Genomic DNA, 22,005 nt, shown 5'->3' with positions numbered 1-22,005 from the left:
AATTAATTGAAGTGTTATTTTAAGTAACAAGGAGGATTCAATTTCTCAGTCAATTTTTTGAATTAAAATAATTCAATTTTTAAATACTTTTTTATGTATAGGTTCGAATAGCAAATTCGTGTTGATTAATTAAATAAAGATAAGGATGTAAAAACAAATAAAATAAATAAAAGGATCGGAAATAATAATTTGTGGTTCGTACAACTGATATAAAACTCACAGTATCCACAAAAATTGTAATTCGAATAATTATATTTCATTTCTTCATATCCGACGTATTCGTCACAACAATTCTAACAATGTTATATGATCGGTACATTACGTAAAGTTAGTGTAAAAAAACAACGATATGTCTACATATGTTCATTCGTTACAAACATTCTTCATGCTGTAATATATATTACAGTAGAGAAGTAATAAAAAAACATTGCAATTCATGTATAGCCGAGGGTTGTTGGAATTTTATCTACAGCATGATTTCCATTGTTATGAATATAATTATTTGTTACATAATCGACGATTTGGTTCGATTTTTTACCATAGATATATTTTTCTGACATTTCAGGAGTTTTTTCTCTTCTTTCATGTATAACAGATTGGTTGAGTCATTGATGAATGATCTTTGTAATATTATGTAAACAATTGATACATTTTATGTAAATCATACACATACATGGAAATATTAAAGTTTACTATATAATATTTTCTCAACATTCTTTTATCCACTAGTAAAATTATTATGATAAGTGTACAAGACTTTTGTTATATAAGAAATCTTTAAGTTTAACGTTTGTTTATCACGAATTAACGATTATGTTACGGTGAATAGAGAATAGGCAAAATATCTTTAAATTATTGACAGAGATATAAGGATTGGAAAAACTGGAATAAGTTGTAATTTACTTTAAATATCGAATAATCTCTGGCATAAATACTTGAGAAACTCCAAATTTTTTACTGATATTTGTCTTGATAAAATTATATAAAATACCTGTAATATTCTTCAAATGTCTTTATTCATAAGAAAATTATAAAATCCCAGAAAAATTTAAACAACCCTCGCAGCGTATATTACATAGATATGTATATATAAATTGTATATAAAATAGAACGCATTTAAATTTGTCATTCGTCGACGATGGTCGAGAATTTGGATTCCCAACGGACATGCTGAACATACGAATTTCTCTATTATTATACAAACATTAAGCTCGAGCCATGGCCATCGAATTTTTCGAGGTACTGCACTTTATGAGGTTCATAAGACATCATTCGCGTGTTACTCTTCATTTTATAGAAATTAATCGCTCGTCTTTACATTCGAAACATAAAGTTTCATGAAAACCAATGATTCTTATGCTATCGTAAAATTTTCTAATTTCACTGCATCGAATGTAAAGAAATACAAACGACGAAGAAAGTAAAGAACACTCGTTAAGCGTAGATAACAATAACGCAGAAAAACGAAGTAAAATTTTCGAAAGTAAAATAAATAGTTTACAAACGCATTTCTCGTGTTCCTTCGTTCGAACATTATTCCATCTTCCTTTAGCACTTCGATGAAGTTCCGTCATAATTACACGTGTACACACAAGTTATGACGCTCGAATTGTTTCGTCCCATTATTATTTTACCATATTTGCCTCGTGAACGATTTATAAATACCTTAGTTGTTGTAAATATTATTTTCATATGTGATCATAAAATCACTCTCGAGTAGAATGCGTTTTACGAACTATAATTATCTTGTAATATTGCATGGTGCGGCATTAAAAAGTATGTGTGCATTTGTGCGATAACAGAGTGCAGAAATTATTATTCGAATTTTCTTGTTTTCGCTGTTTCATTTCGATTCTAATTTACATAAAGCGAGATTAAGGTGAATTCCATTCGCCTTTGAATAGGTTGATGTGCATCATGTGTATGTAGGTTTCATTTTCAGAGAGCTGTGTACCTTATCTTTTTGGATATTTCTTATTATAGGAGAAAATTGTTTACGGCAGTTATCGATGTAATTATTGCACGTGGAAGCACGAAGGTTGTAAGTAATTTCTATCATTCTCTTGGAATAACAGCAGTCGTTTTTCAATATCAGAAACTGTCCAACGAAGTTAAAATAGAACTTTTGGTTGCTGTCTCCGATTCGCAGGGTGACAAAAGATCAGTTTGGTATTCGTAAAACGGCGGGTATTTGTTTCGTGAACTTTTACAAGTTTCGCGTATTATTTATTTACAACAAAACCAAAGTATTTAAAAACGAAGTTTAGCGAAAGATTTTTAAAAACGAGTTACCTACTATTGTATATGAAATGTATTTATGATCAAGAATGATATAAAATGAAACGAAATCGAACTTCCACTATTTTACGTAAGATTATTTTAATCAATAACAAGATGAAATAATAAAAGAAATGCCTGAATTCTGTCATGTAATTCGTTTGAACAGGCCAGTGTCGGAAATTTGGGAAGATATAAAGTGAAATTTGATGTTTTCAAGATACTTATGATAAATGCATGATACAACGGTATTCCTTTTTGGACGAGAGTGTATGGATTTTGGCATAAGAATCTTCCACATTATCCCACGGATCGTACTATCGTTCATATTATAAATCTGTTATTCTTATGGCAATCCATACAACGTATTCACTGCTCAAAACGATGTTACGATAATTTTATACAATGTACAGGTGATAGAATATTTCATTTTTTATGATAGAAATTTCTATCGAAACAAGATTGTTAAAAGTTCCGCGATTGGTTCCTTCGATTTAGAGTTTCATTAAAATTTTTATCAGATTTTAGTTTCTTAATTTTCATTAAGCAATTTTATTACATTCTGCAGCTGCTTCGAGCAATGTTACGATAGAAAAATTAAATGCTTGTTTATGTTTCATTGCACGTTTCAATGACTAGGTATAATACGATCTTTTGACTAGCATTACCTAATGAGAAAAGTTAATAAAATTCGTAATACATTTGCATTAAGTTTAAAAAATTCATTCTAAGGAGCACATAGTACTTATAAGTGTAATATTTCCCAACATCTTTTAATTCTCTAAGAAGGCACTATCAAATAATATCGATTAGACATAAATATATAAAATACATAAAAAATTCGATAATTTTTAAAAAAAAGTACATCATCATTTTGCTTCTTTTCTAAACTACGCTCTTCCTAATTTTTTTTTTTTTTTTTTTTCAATAAGCAGGTACCATTCCAGAATTCCAGAATAAATCTTTAAAATTGTTTAATAAAGCAAAGGAAAAAAAGAAAGTAATTCATTTGGTAAATTTGACAATGTTCCTCGCGCGTGTCGATAGTACTATCCGTGTAAAAATCATAGGTGCATTGTAAAAAAATACAAGCTTTTCGCGTGTTATCTATCACAAGCTGATCATTTATTTCCATATCGTGTAAAATAGAGATTACTGTGTGAGTAAAAATACTGTTGAAACAATTTGGCTGATAGTGATGCGCGCTTATCACTATTTTACGGTTAATAATTAAACATTATAATCGTATAAACGAACGGTTACGATTGCCAACATTATCACTGACCAATTGAACGGTTCGGTTAATTAACCCGATTAGCCGATCATCGATCTCGAGACACTATTATCGCCTTTTACATTCTGTGACTGATTCACGAGGAATTTGTGTAATTTCTATGTTTCAGTAACACCGCGAACACGTCGTTGTTTCTCGAGGAATCATTATCCGGGTAAGCTAATAAATAATACAATTCGAATAAACCAAAAAGGTCTTTGGTTAATCGCACTTCCGTGTTAGAAAATATATCGAATATTTTCTTCTCTATAGCTCAAAAAAACGATAACGCTAGCTTATAGATTATTTTTAGAAGCACCCTGTATGATTGAGAAGTCATCATCGCCACACGATTCATCGATCTTCGATATCTCTCTTTAGTTATCTCCCTTTTCTTTCAAATAATTCGCGAACAACCGTATGAACTTGCGTTTCCTAGCATGAGAATTGCGAACAAATCGCCGCAGTCGAATGGTGGTGTACCGCTTCGAGCTATAAACCTGTAAGTTCTGTAATCGTTTCGTGATGATTTACGTTGCAAAAGAAGAGAACGTTAAAAATGACAAGCTTCAAATTGTTGATATATATACAATCATAGTATATAAGACACGTGATACATAAAATGTATCGCTAAAATTTCGATATTTTATTATTACTTGCTCATTTTTCTATTATTATCGAATTACTGCACTCGAATGCGTCTCATTCGACTCACCAATCCCACGAATCTCCAAATATCCCTATATAACGTTTAACGTTGAAAAAATATCGAGTTCCTTTCCTCTCTAACAAGTAATTTACGAAACGTTAAATAATAAATCGAAAGGCAGTGAATTCTACGAAGACAGGATAAACAATTAATTCGTGGAACGGTTATTGGGTAAAACCATCGACTAGTATTGCACGAATATCGATTAAACGTCGGCTAACAAAGTCCAGTATCAATAAAAACTATACCAATGCGCATTGATAATTTCATACCACAACCAATCATCGGTCAATGTTAATTTACGCGCATAATATCGCACGCAAAGATCCATCCAAATTTGCCACCCTTACTCTCCACGTATTCATCGCTGCAATTTGATTCGTTCTCTGGTTTTATACAATCCTCTATAAAATACAACACAGTACCGATAATTTCGCAAAATTTCATCAAACGAATATCCTCGACCAATGACAAGCACCTCCGCGTTGCAACGCGTTACCGTCGCGACCAGCTAGATCGCGAGCGCAAAGGAGATCTCGACAAAATCCACCGTCTTGCAAAATACAAATCAGTCGATCGTACGCGATAAGCAGCAAATTCTATCCGTATGTATCGATAGCATTGCAGAGAACGCGTCCATTTCGATCGTCGGATCAATTTGGCACGGACGTACGATCGAAACAGGTCATCCCGTCGCGTCGCTGAAGAGAAAATGTTCCGCGCGAGATTTCCGAGTTTCTGTATGCGTCACGGTTCGCTCCGACCTTCTTTGGTGAACCGAAACGATCGTTGGAAAAAAGATGGCCCGTCCAATCTCGTCGGGTCAAGCCTTTTGTTGCATCGTCGAGCGACAAGCTTCGGGGAGGGTTTTTTCTTAATCGAGGCTCGATCCGCGATATATCACTCACGATCTTTGCTCAGGTCCGATGGTAGCTCGCAGCTGGACGTGGCCGATGTCGTTGGTGATCGCGGCGACGGCGACAGATTCATCCTCGATGTAACCGGAAGCGACAAGCCGGCGGCACTCATCGCGACGTTCAGCGGTATCGTGATGAACGGCTGATTACTCTGCGTCGAGTTAACCGGGGCTACCGTGCCTGCGAAACAATGCCAAAAAACCTCTACTTGGGGAAACAGGAAGAAGGACGGGCACGCGTTTCGCGTCGGGTAAACGTCTGTCGCAAGAGCAAGGTGCCGGTATCCATCTGGGTTTTCGTTTCATTTCATAACGCTCGGCTATCGGAAGGATGGCTGGATGTGTGTGTTTTTTTTAGGGGAGATCGATTCCAGGGGATGATCATGGTTTCTCACCTCCTTCTTGAGAGATTTGCACTGGCTGGCCGTTTTGTCCGATACCGAGCAGAACCCCCGGAGTCGGCGAGTAAATTACTGTCTGTGGCATCTGGTACATTATACCTGCGCAGAATCACGGTCGTTTTCATGAGAAATGACATGACGATCGATTAATCATTTTGTGGTGAATAAACGTCTATCGATAACGATAACGGTGTGATTCAACCCTTATTGCAGGCAATCCAGATTCCACGGTTATTCAACGCGCGTACAAGTAAGCTTGAAGCTTCAATATTTGAAACTTTCCTGTAAATCTCGACGTGAAGATATTTAAAGAACGAACAATGAAAACTCTGTTAAGAGAAATATAGAAACAGGCATCCGATTGGCCACAATAGGGTTGATATTGGACTTAATGGGTGGACGAGTGGTTAGAATTAGTAAATGTAAATGATTTTTGGCATCACATACATTTTTGTTAGAGTTTATGAGGAGAAAGAGAACGGAGCGAGGCGGTGTAACGGATTCACTCATAACCGTCTGCTTTTTGGGTTTCTTTCACTACTTAAATCGATCGGTCGTAGGTCGAAAACACCGCTAAAAATATATATTTACGTAATCGACGTGATACGAAGGATGATATAAAGCAATGACATAATCATTAATGTGATATAAAATAGAGATGCACACGAAACGTTATTAGATTTTTAGAAATATAGATTAATAAACATTTATATTCAACATCTGTCTCTTCCGTATTTTACAATTACTCGTTCGAAAATCTTCAGATATCTTGTAAAAACACCACTTGTATTAAAATAAACTATAAGGTTGACGTACTGTGTACCAAGAAAACTAATACAAGAACTGTTTCAGAGGAAATTCGATAAAGCACTAACAGAGAGTAATGTTTACTCTGAAACAGTAAAATTCTGTAATTGGACCTGGTTCTTCTTATCTATTCAAATATCTACACTTTATTATACAGTAATCATTATTATTTCATACATCGATAGATAAATATATTATAGTTTTTATCTACTTTAACGAAAGTTATCTTCTCACAAGGTCTTGTAAAACGAAAACCGATCATCGTAAGTAACCTTACATCTAACAGATTCTATATCAAAGTGAATATTTTTACAGATGTACGAAACAATCACCAATAGATGTTCCATCGAAATCTATCTTCTATCCTTCATTTCGGATCAACTAATCGGTCGATAATCTTACGCAAAGTAAATGAAAGCGAAGAATTTAGCAAAATCGTCAGAACGGTGAAGAGGCAAATGAAAATTATAAAAGAGAAAGAAGTTTGAAGGAACGATCGAGTTTCGATCGGAGGGTAAAAGATCGGCGGGACGCGGATCGTGTTGGTCGGAGATATGAACGCGTGGCGAGTTATCAAAATTCCGGCGGGGAGACTGTTTGTGCCGCGGGGAACAATGGAAAGGCGAAAAAAAACGTACGTCATGCGATCGGTAAGTCGGATGGCATCCACTCCATATATTAGCATCGATATTTATGTGTACACCTGCATCGGAGCGCGGCTTTCGACCGGATCTTACTTCCCAGTTAGGCAGCGCGTCGTTGTCTTAGTTTGGTCATCGCGGCCCGTACAACTCCTTATGTACTCCCCTACACGGATAACCTCGTCATCGCTCGCACACTTTTCGCATTTTAAGTGTCCTCTTTCCTTTATCTTCTCCCTCTCTTTTCCCCTCTTTTCTCGCTCGCTCACACGCGATCGCGCGCGCGTACGCATCATATACGTTTTACCTCTTCTGTGATACCATTCTCTCGTTCTCCGACGTTTCTCTCCTCTCCTCTCCTGCTCTCTCTCTCTCTTCGTTCTATCCGTATCTATCCCTTTCTCTGTCTACCGACCTACCTGACTGATTGGATTGTACACGTTTGCCTTTGCTCGACTACCTACGGCCTGGCTCTAACGATTTTCCACGCCACGGCTTTTACCGCTTGCTACTTAGTCCGCGACTCGCGACTCCTGCTACGCCCACGGGGAAATTCGTTAATTACTCGCCACGTATGCGCAGCTGTACGATTGTCTTTCGTACTCGGCGTGGCACGGGCCGAGAATCGCGGAACGGACAGGTGAAATTGTTCTAGCAGGACGGAAGGGAGGAAACCACGCTTGGGAAGCATCCACGTTCGACTAGATAGCCATTACTTGGATGGAAAAGTTGGCGAGGATACTCCACGTACGGAACTTTTGTCGTTAATAAATCCTTTATTCGAGAGCATACATGGTGTTCTGTGTAAATTGTCTTTAGTTCCTTCTGAAAATGTACGACGAGAAAAGTTTCATTCGCTTGGGATGGAAACACGCAGGATGTTTCTAGGTAGATAGTTTTTGGTATGTACGTTTACCTGAGTGATTCTTTGAGAGATCCTTTGACACGGGAGAATCGCCATCGCTGGTGTCTCCGTCGCTTTCGTTCGCGCAAACGTCCGATCTAGGTGAAGTGCCGTCTTCCTGGAACAATGAAACGAAATTTGTTGGTACGAACGGTGCACGTACATTGATCGTATTTGAAATAAAAACGTTGTTTACGAGTCCTGATGATAATTCTGGTTAATTCGTACGAAGATAAAATCGATGAGAGAATAACAAATAGGAAGAGAAAAAAAGACAGAAGCCAGCGTGAATCAGATTTTAATTTTGTTTGCATACATTAAAGTTCTCAAGAACGTGTCGCCCTGCTACAAAATTTATGAATCATCGTTACAAGGTTCTTGCCTCGTTCTATAAACCACTACTCCTAGAATTCTGCCTACAATTCATATACCTAACATAGGATGTACCTGCAATTTTAACCAACGCAAATTAATTAAAAAACCCGACATTCTTCTCTCTGCCCAACGTTCGAAACTTCTATTACAGTAAACGAACGAAAATCAAAGTTGAACTATCGTCAGAATCGATCGTTTCATCGACCGGTACCGGGCAAAGCTTCACGACAACGTCGTGAAAACGATATCACGATGACGTACGATCTGTATCAGGTCCGTAAATTCCGGATGCCTAACGAGCGATGCGGCGACAAGCAGAAAACAAGCCAGAAGAGAGGAGAAGCATCGCGGCTCGATTCGTAGCCTGTAAATCGTAGATAACGCCTCTGTAATAATATCGGCGAGCCAATCAAACGGGCAACTAACCAATCAATCAAGTGGAGCCTACCAAGCAACTAAGCAACCAACGAAACAACCAACGAACCAACTTACCTACCTACCTACCTAGCAGGGAGAGATGCGCGAGCTTGTTCGCGCGCCTTATATGGCCATCCGCGCGGCCTCAACTCGTACCGCGCTTCCACGGCAGATTCTCACAAATTTACGCAGGACTACGGTTTCCCCGGGTGACTTTCTCTCCCCCGGTCATACCGCCACCACCGACGGATAGCTTTTTTACCCTAGGCTTAACCGTTTGTGCGCTGAACCTGTGCGTTTTATACATGCATTTCGACTCGTTCGTTAGGACGCATGTGTGTATACACGTGTCGACCGACGGTCGCCTTCGAGAGAAAGCAAATCGACCAGTCGAGAGTAAGGAACCGATGCTCTTCGAGAGAATTAGGAAGTGCCCGTCTTTCGACTGCCAAGGAAGCACCGATTTGGCGAACTATTCCGTTCGTGGTTGCTTGTTTCGTTACGGAAGATAGTTTCGACGATTTCGTATTATAGTAGAATTCTATTCGGAATCTTGGTTTCTGAACTATCGAATTCTCGTTCATACGAATCTCCATACTTTAGTTTGCGAATTACCGTCCTCCTGAATCCGATGGAATCTGCTTAGTTTGGTTCATGAACTTTTGCGAGTTACGTGCATTTATTTGAGAACGTGAATTCTTATTATTATTAATGTCGGAAGTTAGAAGAAATCTCAGGCAATGGGAAGCATCGATGAATTCCATGTTTTTCGCCTGAGCTCGGACAAATCGGGTTTTACCGTAGCGATAGGAATTGAAGTTTTTATTAACGGTTTCGTCACGATGTCGTTGATCAGCTGTATTTCTTTTTGGTTAATCGTAAGTCAGTAGTAAATTTGTATTACGGTAGAATGTACTACATGAAACGATTTAGTGATACTGATTTTAAGTAATCCGGCATGGATGTCCGTGTAGTTGGGAAGATTGAAAATGTCGAAAATAATTCGAGTTAATTGAAGTACTGTACTTTCGAATCGGTAACTGATCGAGCAACTCGATCACGTCCGTTGTTTTCTAGAAGAAAACTGATATACCAAAGAAATAGATGTTTCGCAGAAACGTATACGGTCAAAAAAATGAAACGTCCTTTAGCCTCGGAAAAATAAGGAGCAAGGAAAGGGATCTCGAGTGCGCTGTAAGGGTTCAACATTCCAAAAATAGTTGAAACCGAGTCAATTAATTAGACTGCTCCACTTTCCAACCAGTCATTCACCAAAGACTTCAATTATGTCTGCGGTGAAATATATCATTTATCACTTACGAGTAGCAAAATCGAAGCTCAAAAAGCGTCTTTAAAAAATAACAAACTTTATCTTCAAAAATCACTTATTAATAAAAAAAAAAAAAAAAACAAAGCATATTTACAATTTGATACGAACGTACGATATAAAATTGGAAAAGTAGTCTAAATTACTCGAATCATCGATCGAACAGCCCGCAATTGTCCTTTCGATCCACGTCGAAGCTAAAACACTCTTACGCAAAAATTCGAGAGTCAAATCACATTCCATGCATGAAACACGGAAGCTAAGAGAGTGTCTCAACTTCCGTGAAGCGTCAAATCGTTCTTAAGTCGTAAGCTCGGAAGGCTGGTGGCCGTGGCATCGTGACGGTTCGTGGAGGATTTCCAAAAGTGCCGGGAGGGCTGGTTTCGCGACCCTCGTCCGCGTGCAGCAGGCGTTGTGTCGACGATCACTTCCGAGTCGTATTTGTACCCCCCATTACCACGGGTGTGTATAGAAGGCGCGACAAAAACCGGCATTCCTGATTCTTAAGTTGGACTCTATATAAGTATCTGCCATCGCGAACATTGCCTGTATATGGCGACAACCAGGCTTTGACAAAGGTGACCGTATATGGTATTCTGCTTCCACCTTCCATACCTTCTCTCTCTTTTTCTCCCTCTTTCTTGCTCTCTCCCTCTCTTCCCCCGCCTTCTTTCTCTTTTCCCTTCCATCCGATTACTCCCCACCTGTTTCTGCCCTTCTCTTTTTCGCCCTGCCAGCCACCAGGAGAGCCGCCTGTTGTCTTCGTCGTTTCCTCGTGGCCGCGATCCACCAGGGTGCCCTCTTAGCGAAATGCATCATAATCGTTAAGTCGTTAGATCGTAAATCGTGGCTTGAAACCCCCGCCGTAAACGTGCCCCGTATCAAACCACCGTCAAGGGAGAGAGCTTTTCAACGTTCCTTTTTCTTTTCTTTTTTTCTTTTTCATTGTCATTACGGTGGACAAAGTTTCGATCCGGTTTCTTTTACGTACTAATGGGGTGTTTAGCGCATCCTAGGTTTTTGCGTCTCTTTTTATTTATTAGCTTAGCGTTTATTCGCGCAGGCTTGCAGAAATATCGTCTTCAACTCTTTCAGACTTGTCACCCTCAAGATCCAAGATGTCTTTTTTTTTTTTTCTTATTCCTTATATGGGAATTTTTGAGTGGAAGATTGTTTCAAGTCCGAGAAAGGGATGTGAAAGATGAAAGAGAATTTCATCTTTCACTTCAAGAGAATTAATTTGCTTTTTCTTTTGAAATTACGTTGGGACATTTGTGTCTGAAAGAGTGAAACATTAAAGCAATGTATAGGAAAGTTCAGGAGAAACGATTTTTAAAAAGAATCGTTAAATTTGAATAATCCGTGCGTATCGAGAAGCAGACCTACCTTGTGAGTTATGTTGAAAGGATGATTGGCAAAATGGAATACTGTTGATCGGTGTCTTATTCTCAAGCGGATCGGAATATTCTTTCTTTACAATAATGATCGCAACGTAGATAGAATTATTATTTAATCTTGTATAATTTAACGCATCTCGTTGGTTCTAATTCTTAACATAACTGTTTTTCCTCTGCATTATCTATCGCATCAAGGGCTGATTATTGTTCTTCGATAATTACATATACGAAATTTTACGTTAATTCTTTAAAACAGAGAAAATAAAAATCGTCTTAAAGTTTAACAGGAGTCTTATCGCGTTAATAATTATTCTTCATCCGTTTACGAATGATACCGCTGTTCTCTACGTTATTTACAAAACAAAAGTGATTTTTCAAACTACATAAGACAACAAGTACCATTAAGTTAAATGTAGCAACTCGTTTAGGCTAATCGCGAGAATTATATTCACGCACAGACGAAAAGTAAAAAAGCGTCGATACGATCTCGTCGATAAAGCAACAACAAACTCCAACATAAAATTAATATAAAGAAACACAATTCTAAAATATCTTACTTTTTCATTCTTCGTTTAAATAACAATGCCGCTAATCGCAAGAAACCAAGTTAAAAGTGGCTCGATCGTGTTAATACCCCTCTTTGATTGAGGCTAGTTTCTTTAATCATCTCGACGCAACTAGTTTAACGTTTCACGCGAAACTATTACCTAATCGTACAGAAATTCCTTTCTTTCGTTTTATACGTTTCTTCATCGTCTTCGTGATCGTTATCAACGTGGTGATCCGCGCGGCAAACAGGATGTAGAATTAAAGGTACGAATTATGTATCAAATGGTCGATCGAACGGTATCTTCGCTAAAACAGGCGGCTTTTTTTATACCTACCTGTTCGCAAACGACTGGCACCTTGTGCCAATAATTGTTGGCATTCGTGTGTATATCGGTTAACTGTATCGTTTGACGAAACGACGACCAACACTGTCATGGGACCGTATTATTAAGCGAAACAATATAATACGTACGTGTAATATAAATATTATCACAGTATTTTACAGTACACTATTTACACATGTGATACATAAAAACTAAGGCACGCCAGCCGTACATTTCGTGATTACCGTGTTGCGTTCAGGATTATCGTATAATCGTAAAGTTAATTATATTATTTGTACTTTGTGCGTCGACGGGAGAGACCACGGATAAATTACATTTCTATTCGGATTTGCGATTTTTCTTTCTTTTTTTCTTCTTTTTTTTTTTCTTTTCTTTTCTCTCATCCATATTTTTTTCTTCTCACGTTTAATCTCCCTTACTTTTGCGCCTGCACGTAATGCTCTCGTGTGCTTATTCGTTTTGTTTCGCGTTTTCACCTTCCTTTCTTCCGACGTATAAACGTTTATCTATTTTACCTATCTACCCTCTATATTTATATATTTATATATATTTATATGTATCTGTTCTTCTTTTTTTTTTCCAAAAATATTTTAAGCGATACAAAAAAAAAAAAAAAAAAAAAAAAAAGGAGAGAAGAAGAGAAAACAACACACCACACGTACACACACACGTAGACATGCATATTGTGTGAAGAGGGAGGAGAATCGAGGTTTTCTCTACTTGTGGAAGAAACTTAAGGGAAAGGGAAACGGAAGAGGGGGGAAATGGAGAACAGGCGGGGCTCGCCTGGGAATTTAAATTAACAAGGTATTTTAAATACTAGCTACTTAATCTACGAAAGAGAAAAAAAACAAACAAATACTACACATGCCACTTTCAGTACAAACACATTACGGAACAATGTACGATGCACACAACAATATCTATATATGTATATATATATAGATAGATATATATATATATATACATGTATGTATGATGTATATATATATATTCAATGCGCAACAATGCCAAGCGTGCACCGCCGGGTCTACTGGCTCGGACTCGCACCCACGTACTACGATTTCTCGTTTCTTCGTTGGCTTTTTTTGCGTTTCGTCCCGGGGAACGAAAGGCGAAACGTCTCGACCCGAACGACATGAGTATTTGAAAAAAATAACGGATGCCTCGATAAGGATATTTGATGGGAGGGAAAAAAGGGGGAACGCTCGGACGATTCGATTTTTCCTCTGATTCCGACCTCGCCAAATCCCATCAACTACTAGGTACGATGTTTGTTACAATATAAAAGTACGATCGAGCGATTTGGAACTGAAGGGAGCCAGCGAAACGCTAATTGGGAATCGTACTTTCTACGATGGTTTTTCTACGCCGGTAAAATGGATACCACTGCTCGAAACAATTAAGAGAATACGGCCATTCTCGGTTATGCGTTCGAATAAATCGAATGTCGAGGATGAAATAACGATACTCGCGATCATTGTTAAACTCACTCTCCGAGTTTCGTAACGTTTGGCTCCCTTTGCGAGAGGATTGTCATTCGGATGGACGATTCTTTAATTACCTTTGAGCAGATCCTGGAATACTATCGACATCGTTAAATACTATCACGGAATTAAATTACGAATGATCGAAATTTATTTTTCGATTGTCAAATCACGGTTCGCCTCAGTTCCATTTGATTCTCGTTGCTCGGCAACGATCGATCAACTTACAACGTATATACAGATCTTTAAATAAATAAGAGAGATTCTATCGTTGTAAAAGATATAAATACGATCAAAATAGAAAGAAGAGAAGATGATATATATATATATATATACACGTATATATATATATATAATACACGGCTCCTCGAGTAATTCATCACATGAGTTACTATCCTAAGTGCACGATTAAGAACTGCCTCTCCATTCTCGTTTCGATAAACGAAAATTTCCATCGATACGTGTCTTTCTATGAGCTTCGTTCGTTTCGCAAAGAAGTACGACTCGAACGAACCACGTATCGTAGAAAAAAGTCTTTGGACTTTGATTAACGTATAGATCCAGCCATTAAAAATCTCTATTTTCTGAATTCTCTAATGCCTTACTCTTTAATCTCGTTTTCTTATCACGAGCGTCATAAAAAAGAAAAAAAAAAAAAAAAAAAAAAGGAAAATGATTGTAGCTAAAGTTTCCAGCATTTCGAATATCTCTATCGAGATCGTTGTCTTTTTATGAATCGGTCTTTTACGGTGTTTAAATTGTGAAACAAGCGAAATTATCAAACTCACGCAAATTACAAAATATCTTACTCGATACTTAATTATTAAAATTATGGAGCAAACCTTTGCTCTATGGATATTATAACGGATATTTCTATAAAACTATGTATCGATTGACGTATTTATGAAAATCGTAAATTCCATGATCTCAATTGTTTCTTTAAACTCTAACTGTCGAGAGCAAGAGGACGGTCGATTTCGTTGACGATCGTTCGGAGAAAATTCATCGATCATCTTCGTCGTTGTTCACTCGGGTAGATTAAAACAACGTGGACGTAAATCTCGTATACATTTACAGTACGCGTCGACTGGACTAGATTTATACGTTGGAAACGGAACACCGTACGTTTTCTTGCGCTCCGATCGGTTTTCATTGAAAACACCATCACACGCCTCGGTTAACGACAAGCGTCGCTCGATCACGATTGATTTCCAAGAATATGTCGCGTCGATCAATCGCGGGACTCATAACAAAACCGACTCTTGTAAGATCTTTCAATCTTTTAGACAACAATGTATTTCTAGTAACCAGCTACGTTCACATTATGATGGAATCGATGTTACAAAAAATGATCTAAAAAGCAATCGTGACTTGTCATCGAATGAAAATTAACCGGTTCTATAAAAACTTTTATCGCACAGTCCACAACGTTATAATTTTATTGAATATCATCAGCGAGTATTACCGGTAGGCTCATAGAATACTTTATATAGCAAAAATGAAATGTATCGACCAGAAATTACAAACGTTAAACCATTCTTTCGCTTTCCTGGAGAGAGATAAACGCGTGGACAAGGGTTGCTTTTATTACGAGCCCTTAAATTTGTTAAACTTGAAGAAAGCACTGCTCCCTGAGCCTATCAATATAACATATTTATTATACCTTGAAACAACGAATAATAATCGAACGGTAATAGTTCTTAATGTATTAAGTACCGAAATGCTGCTATTTTAAGTACTGTTCGACCCTATCCTGAGGATGACAGGTGTCCTTAGAAGCCTTCTACTTGCGATACCGAGTCGAAAGAAGAGTTAATTGCCTGAAACTCTTCCCAGCGAGCCAGCCGTGGCAAAACATCGTTCTGATTGTCGTTAACAACTGTACTAGGATCTCGAAGCGCGCGCGCGAGCGCACGTTACCATAAGTAGTCTCGATTTTACCTCGTCGACTGATTTGGTTAAATCTTTTTAGTGCACCTGGCACGCAATTATGCGAGCTATTTTCTCGCTGTTAGCGTTCTACTCGGTCGTTTCATAAGCCTTAGCATTGACGTATCGCGAGAAGCGGATTTGTCGAGAGATTTATCGATAAATTAATTCAGAAACGACAGGAAATTATGCAAATATATATATAATAAACGGGCATATCGAATGCACGGAAAATCGATGATTTCATTGAAATAAAGATTTATTTGAATTGGAAAAAAGAAAGATTTATGAAACGATCCGGTAGAGACGTTTAATTTCGTTTCAAGTTTTTGCCAAGAAAATAATTAATAACTTGTAATCGATATTAAATTATATAGAAAACTATTTCTTGTAGAGGATTGAACACGTTAAACACGATCGTAACATTGAGTCAACTTTTCTAATTATTAGTCCGGCTACGATCTTCGAAGTTTTATGTTTCGAATTTCAATAAACTTTTATAAATAAAAACCTTCTTAAAGAGAATCTTCGTACAAAATTAAAACAAGAGTCATCGCGTAAATATCAATAAACGTTCTTTCATATTTTTCTCAAACAAACAATTTTTAAAGATAGAAAGATACTATCGATGATCCAAATGACGTAGCAGGGTTTTAATCAAACGAAACTTCACTTCCTTGAGATTTACGTCAAATTAATCGTGAACGTGCCGGGTGTTCGGCATATTAATCTCTAGGATCGTAACTAACGTCATTCGCGCTTCGTACGAGATGCTACTCTCCTCCCTACACGCACATACACACGAAAAGAAAATAACCGTACTTTCATTGACACCGGATGTGATGCGCCTCATCGAGAATTTCGATATTCATCGTCCGGAAAAGAAAGTCGGATGTCGTCCGGAACTTCCTTCGTCACGCTGATTCGTTATTCAGCTTGCAAACGACGTACGATTTTACGTCCATCGAACGACGCGTTCTCGATATAACGAAGCATAACACAACATAATAAATCCATCGTAACGATAATACGTTTATTCTTTAAAACGCCTCGAAAACGATCAAAGCACCGTGGAAAGAAAAGTTTAACGCGTTCCCGCGCACCTAACTTGTACGCGATGCACTCGCACCATGGACGGAATTGCAGCGACGCCGAGGCGTCTGTTCGAGGAGCCCTTTGCCGCCGTGAAAAGTAACTAGGAAACAGAAGAGAAGCTTCAGGAAACCTAGCAAGCATTTCTACAGGCTCGAAGCACGGATCGTTGAAAGAAACAACCTGGTTTTATTCTTCACCGATTCTGCTTCTTGCTAATGAAATCGCTAGAACGATTAAGTTCCCCCATGGAATCCAGTTGAGCTGTATAACGAAACCATTCGAGCCTATATACGGAAAACACAATAATCTTCGTGTTCTTCAAACCTACTGTCGTTCAACCAATTTATATCCATCCGCAGAATCTACGTATCTACTCCAACATCGAGTAAATCTCGTAGCGCGTATCGCGCGAACACGAAGCGACCGTTCGAAGTCGACAATTGTCACAGTCAATCGACGACAGACGTCGTGCGCGATAAGCGTACGCGGATAATTGCGGTTACGCCGGTGGTTCGTGACGGCGACGGTAGTCTTCTAACTGCGCGGATACCGACTCTTATCGAGCATCTCCTCTCTACATCCACGGACACGTTCAACCTTACGTTCTTTTCTCCCTGTACCTCTTCCCTGTCTCGATATTCCGTAGTCATTGATCATGGAAGATCATACGCGAATCGAACACGGTAGTCAGCGATGGATACAACGGATGCAACTGACGACGTGACGAATGCAACTGGCGATGTAACAGATGCGAGTGTGCGATGCATCGGACACGGACAGCTGGTAAGAGTCGGAGGACAAGCGATAGTTTCAAGTACTAACTAGGGCAGTACTACCGTTGGGGATGCGAATGCGACATGTGAGGATGGTAGGCGGCGTGATGGGGTGGCAGAGGCGAGGGACAGGACTGTTGATAGGGACCACCGGCTAACATGGGCCCAGGACTGGAACAGGGTACCAGGTGCGAGCTCGGCGAGGCCGCGTGTGCATGCGCAATCAAGTGCGCGTGCTGCGCGTGCGAGGGTGGCGCGTGCTGCGAACCCGGCGGCGGTGGCGGCGGCGGGGGTGGCGGATGGCCAGGAGGCCCTCCGGTCGGTCCGCCACCAGGATAACCGCCGTGCAGCGAGCCACCGTGCGGCGAGCCATACACCAGTTGCCTTACTTTCTGCTCGTCGTCGGCTATGTTGTAGGTCAGTTCGGTCTCCTCGAACCCGGTCGCGGACATCCTCTGGTCGCCGGAGGAACCGGAGGCGGGAGGGTCCGGGCTGTTCAGACAGGTCTGGATCAACGCCTTCCCGGCCTCGCTCGTTATCATCGGCTGCAGCTTTCGTGTCGCGAACGTGTACACATGCCCGGTCTCGCTGGCTACCAGCAACATCACCTGTGTACCTGTCAGTGTCGACAGCTCGTACGCCTGCAACCAGAGATAACGATTAATTAGGGATGTCCCGGGCTCCTTCTTCGGATCGTATTAACGACGCTTCGCTCCAGATTTTTTCTTCTCTTTGCACTTTTACCCTCCGTCTTTTCGGACTTTGGTTTTTCTCTCTTTTCATTGATCGAATACTGGTTTTAGCCGTTTTTAAGCGAGATGGCTTTTAATCGAAGAAAAGTTTTTTCGGGAAATTGAAGAACGATAGAAGATTATAACAATGAGACGCTTGTGTTTCCCGTTCGATGAAACTACAAGTTTGAAGATCGAACGTATCGTAAATTTAACTCGCTGCATTGCAAATTCATATCTAATTAATTAAGATAGTATCTGCCTAAAGAATCAAAGTACGCATGTAAATAAAGTAGCAAACTTAGATTCTCGAAAGCAATGTTTTCCATTCGACTCTTGAACGATCAACGTATATTACAAATACTCGCTACTCAGCGATCTTTATAGAGCGGTGTTATGCAAATTATCACCGCCTGCACAATCATTAATATACAATTCTTTTAAATAATTAAACGAACACACACGAATAAAAAACGATACGCGCACTCAGCGCTTTATGTTCGAGAGATTATACCTTGTAATGACATAATAATTATCAAGGTTTACCGAAGCGTTTACTAGCGTGGTGCGGATGGAATTCTTTCTTTTTGTAGTGAAAACTGACGGCCCGCCATTGTATATTTAAGTTGAATCTAAATTATAAAAATTCAGCCTACTAACAAGAAACCTACCGGTCGAGGGGAAACAACGCAACCATAACATGAATAAACATAGTGGAACGTTATGAAAGCGTTGTCTTTAACTTAGATCAGAATGTTGCTGCGTGTTTACGCTCAAAGAAAGTATTTTGTTTACTTAACGTTTGTAATTTATATATTCTTTAAAATCGAACCAATCTATCGATTTTCATATGTGTAACGCAAAATTCTATATTTTTTATCTAGAACACTATGATATTGGGTGATTAATTTGCAGCTTACAAGATCCAGAAATCTACAATTTTTATACTAAGAAAATTTTCTTATTTGTACCGTGTTTTGCGATTTATTTTCTGATTACTTTCTGTATATTAATGACTGATAAATCATTTTAAAAAATGATTTATAAACATTATCATTATGTATGATAATATATTTGATATTTATCATTATCATTATCATTATATATGATAAACAGTATCATTATAATGTAAATATCGTACAGATAAAAACTTTAGAAAAATATTTGATTCGGTGCGTTAAAATTGTACATTTTATCGTTTTAAGAACTGTTAGAAATTGGGAACTTTTTTTTTTAGCAATACGTAATTCTTTTAACGCTACCTACGAATTCAGCCTAATATTTAAATTCGTACTTTCTCTTACATAATACCCCTGTTTATTTTAAGTTTAACGTAAGTTTCCAGTTTTCCAATAATGTTATAAAGCAGTTATGTCAGTTTCGTGTCAAAACATAGCTAATTATAGAGATCCGTCTTTAGAAAAGGGGAACAATCTATCTTTGGTTTTCTATATTTGTATGAAAGATGCAATTTGCCTTAGGTTCTTCTACGGATTTAGCTACTCCGCCGTTTGGATCAGATAAACAACTGTAACATGATTAAATTAATGTTAAATTCAAAAAGTCTGACTTAAAACAACTTTAGATTATTTTCAGATTATTTGCTCGAGGGATACGTTGTTAATAAAAAGTTTATAATTATAGTGAGCGATAAAAGGTAAACAAAAATAGATACGTCATTTTCGGGAAATTAAAATAATACGCTTTTTAGATGAAAGATTAAGTTTGACGTGACAAGACGTAAAAGCAATTTTTACGATATTTTGTAGTGGCTACAACGCGTTCGTTACCTGAAATATAAAATACAACGTTAATGCCAATATAGAGGTGCAACCGTTTACAGAATAGATTCTGTTGTGTACGAAGCTTTAACAAAAAGAAAAAAAGCACACATAAATTTTCTAACTTAATCGTGTAATTTATAACTTTAAACGTATATTTATTTACTGATTATCGTTAAACGACCTCGCTAACTATTTTTATGTAAATTATATATAATTAAGATTAGAGAACCAAGAAATATGTACGGTCGATTCGTAAAATGAGTCATATAACAAGTGCTTATCACAAGATCATATCATAAAATCACGACCTATGTACTATAGCTTTCTTGGGCGTATTTTGATACTAAAATTACCAAAGCTGTCAAGATGACCAATTAGTAATCTTTCGTAGTAATTTCATAGATTACAACGCTGCATTTCTAGGGATTTTTTAATGATTTTTCGTAATGCATTATGTATTCTTTCATATACCATATGACTTTCTTATTTTACCATTTTCATCTTTCTGATACAAATTATATACTTTTGTAGTCAGCAGTTCTAACGGTAATCCAAAATACACGATTAAGTTACTGGCGTACAAATATATACGACAGCGAAAGCACAGTTGTCACTCATAAATCGCGCGCTCGCTAAACTCATCGGCTTACGTTTGATTTGCGCAATACGCGCAGCCACACAACCATAATACACTATTTACATTTGCTATTTGTGTCATGTACTTTCTTATCTCTAATCTCTCGTCAATTTTGAACGCACTTAAACACCATGTTCGATATAGGACCGATTCAATGATCACACGAAAAGAAACGATCGATCGTGACGATCGATCATCGATAGCCGACGGTTCAACACACTGTTTTTGCGACAACCGTTTTAATTAACGGGAGAAATAAGGTCGACAGGTTTGTCGGATACGAACCTTCTTCATGATTCCGGTTTTCCTCTTCGAGAAGGTAGTATACCTCCGTAGTTTATTGTCGATGTACTCCATTTTAATCTTGACCCGTCCTTTGGTCTTCTTACCGTTCGAGGGGGGTGACTTTTTCGGCTGGCCCAAACTCGTAAATGACTCCTCGAGATTATCGGGGACACAGTCTGTGGACATTGACATGGCCTGCTGTTGCGAAAGTGCCTGCCGTGCGTTACTGTCATCGTAACAGACGTCCGAAGTGGTCCTCTTGATACCCCTCTGTACAGATCCCACGCCGGCATTCGGTGCGCCTGCAGCGGCCGCCGCTGCCATCATGGTGGCGCCACCGCGGCTTATTTGAGAAGTTGTAAGTTGGGAGGTGGACGGTCGGCCGTACATTTCCGAGCCAGCGTCGCTGCCTATCATCCCCATGCTGTAGCCAAGACTTGCGTACCGACTATCTCTTCCGCCGCTAGGGTTGTCCATTACGGACTCGCGCACATTTATTCCCTTTCCCTCGGCCCTTCTCCGCCACGGAATCGCGAAAACTCGGCGCAATGTTTCCCACGTGATCAACCATCTAGAGGAACACGGGACAACAACGCGCACTGTACGAGCGCTCCCCGCGAACTGAATGCGCGCAGAGTATCGTAACTTGACCTACGTGCTAGCGCGGTGCCTTCGTGCGTTCCTGCGCAGCTGCTACCCCCACCACGCGCCACGCACGCGATAAAAAACTAGTCCACTCGATCGAGATAGACTCACCTGGACGAAGATCTTTAAAAATTTCTTCGTAGAAAAATTAACGGATCAACTGTGGTCCTTGATCTGGCGTTAAATCGGTTTTGCGCGAATTTGATATCCCAAAATTTGCGGCTGAAAGATCGCGCGGAGTGGTACAGGAATCAGCGAGAGGGCGTCCCCGGCTGCCATATTTAGAAGTAGACGTTACCATA

General features: G+C 38.8%; 1 protein-coding gene across 2 annotated transcripts; it reads right to left on the bottom strand.

Moving 5' to 3' along the window:
- Nucleotides 1-234: 234 nt before the first annotated feature.
- LOC126917619 (serum response factor homolog) lies at nt 235-21,906 on the bottom strand. 2 transcript variants are annotated; one of them, XM_050724693.1, is made up of 5 exons: nt 21,059-21,906; nt 18,011-18,262; nt 7,941-8,046; nt 5,571-5,675; nt 235-5,356 (listed from the first exon to the last, which is right to left on the bottom strand). In XM_050724693.1, the coding sequence occupies exons 1-5, from the start codon at nt 21,533-21,535 to the stop codon at nt 5,160-5,162; spliced, it is 1,137 nt and encodes a 378-aa protein (XP_050580650.1). In that variant the 5' UTR covers nt 21,536-21,906; the 3' UTR covers nt 235-5,159. The 2 variants fall into 2 exon arrangements, with proteins under 2 accessions (XP_050580650.1, XP_050580651.1); XM_050724694.1 differs by lacking the exons at nt 235-5,356; nt 5,571-5,675 and adding an exon at nt 6,018-7,849.
- Between the last annotated feature and the right edge of the window lie 99 nt (nt 21,907-22,005).

The sequence above is a fragment of the Bombus affinis genome, chromosome 6, assembly GCF_024516045.1.
Source record: "Bombus affinis isolate iyBomAffi1 chromosome 6, iyBomAffi1.2, whole genome shotgun sequence".
Classification (NCBI taxonomy): domain Eukaryota; kingdom Metazoa; phylum Arthropoda; class Insecta; order Hymenoptera; family Apidae; genus Bombus; species Bombus affinis.
Note: the sequence above shows the minus strand (reverse complement) of the source record. Positions and strands in the feature narration are given on the sequence as shown.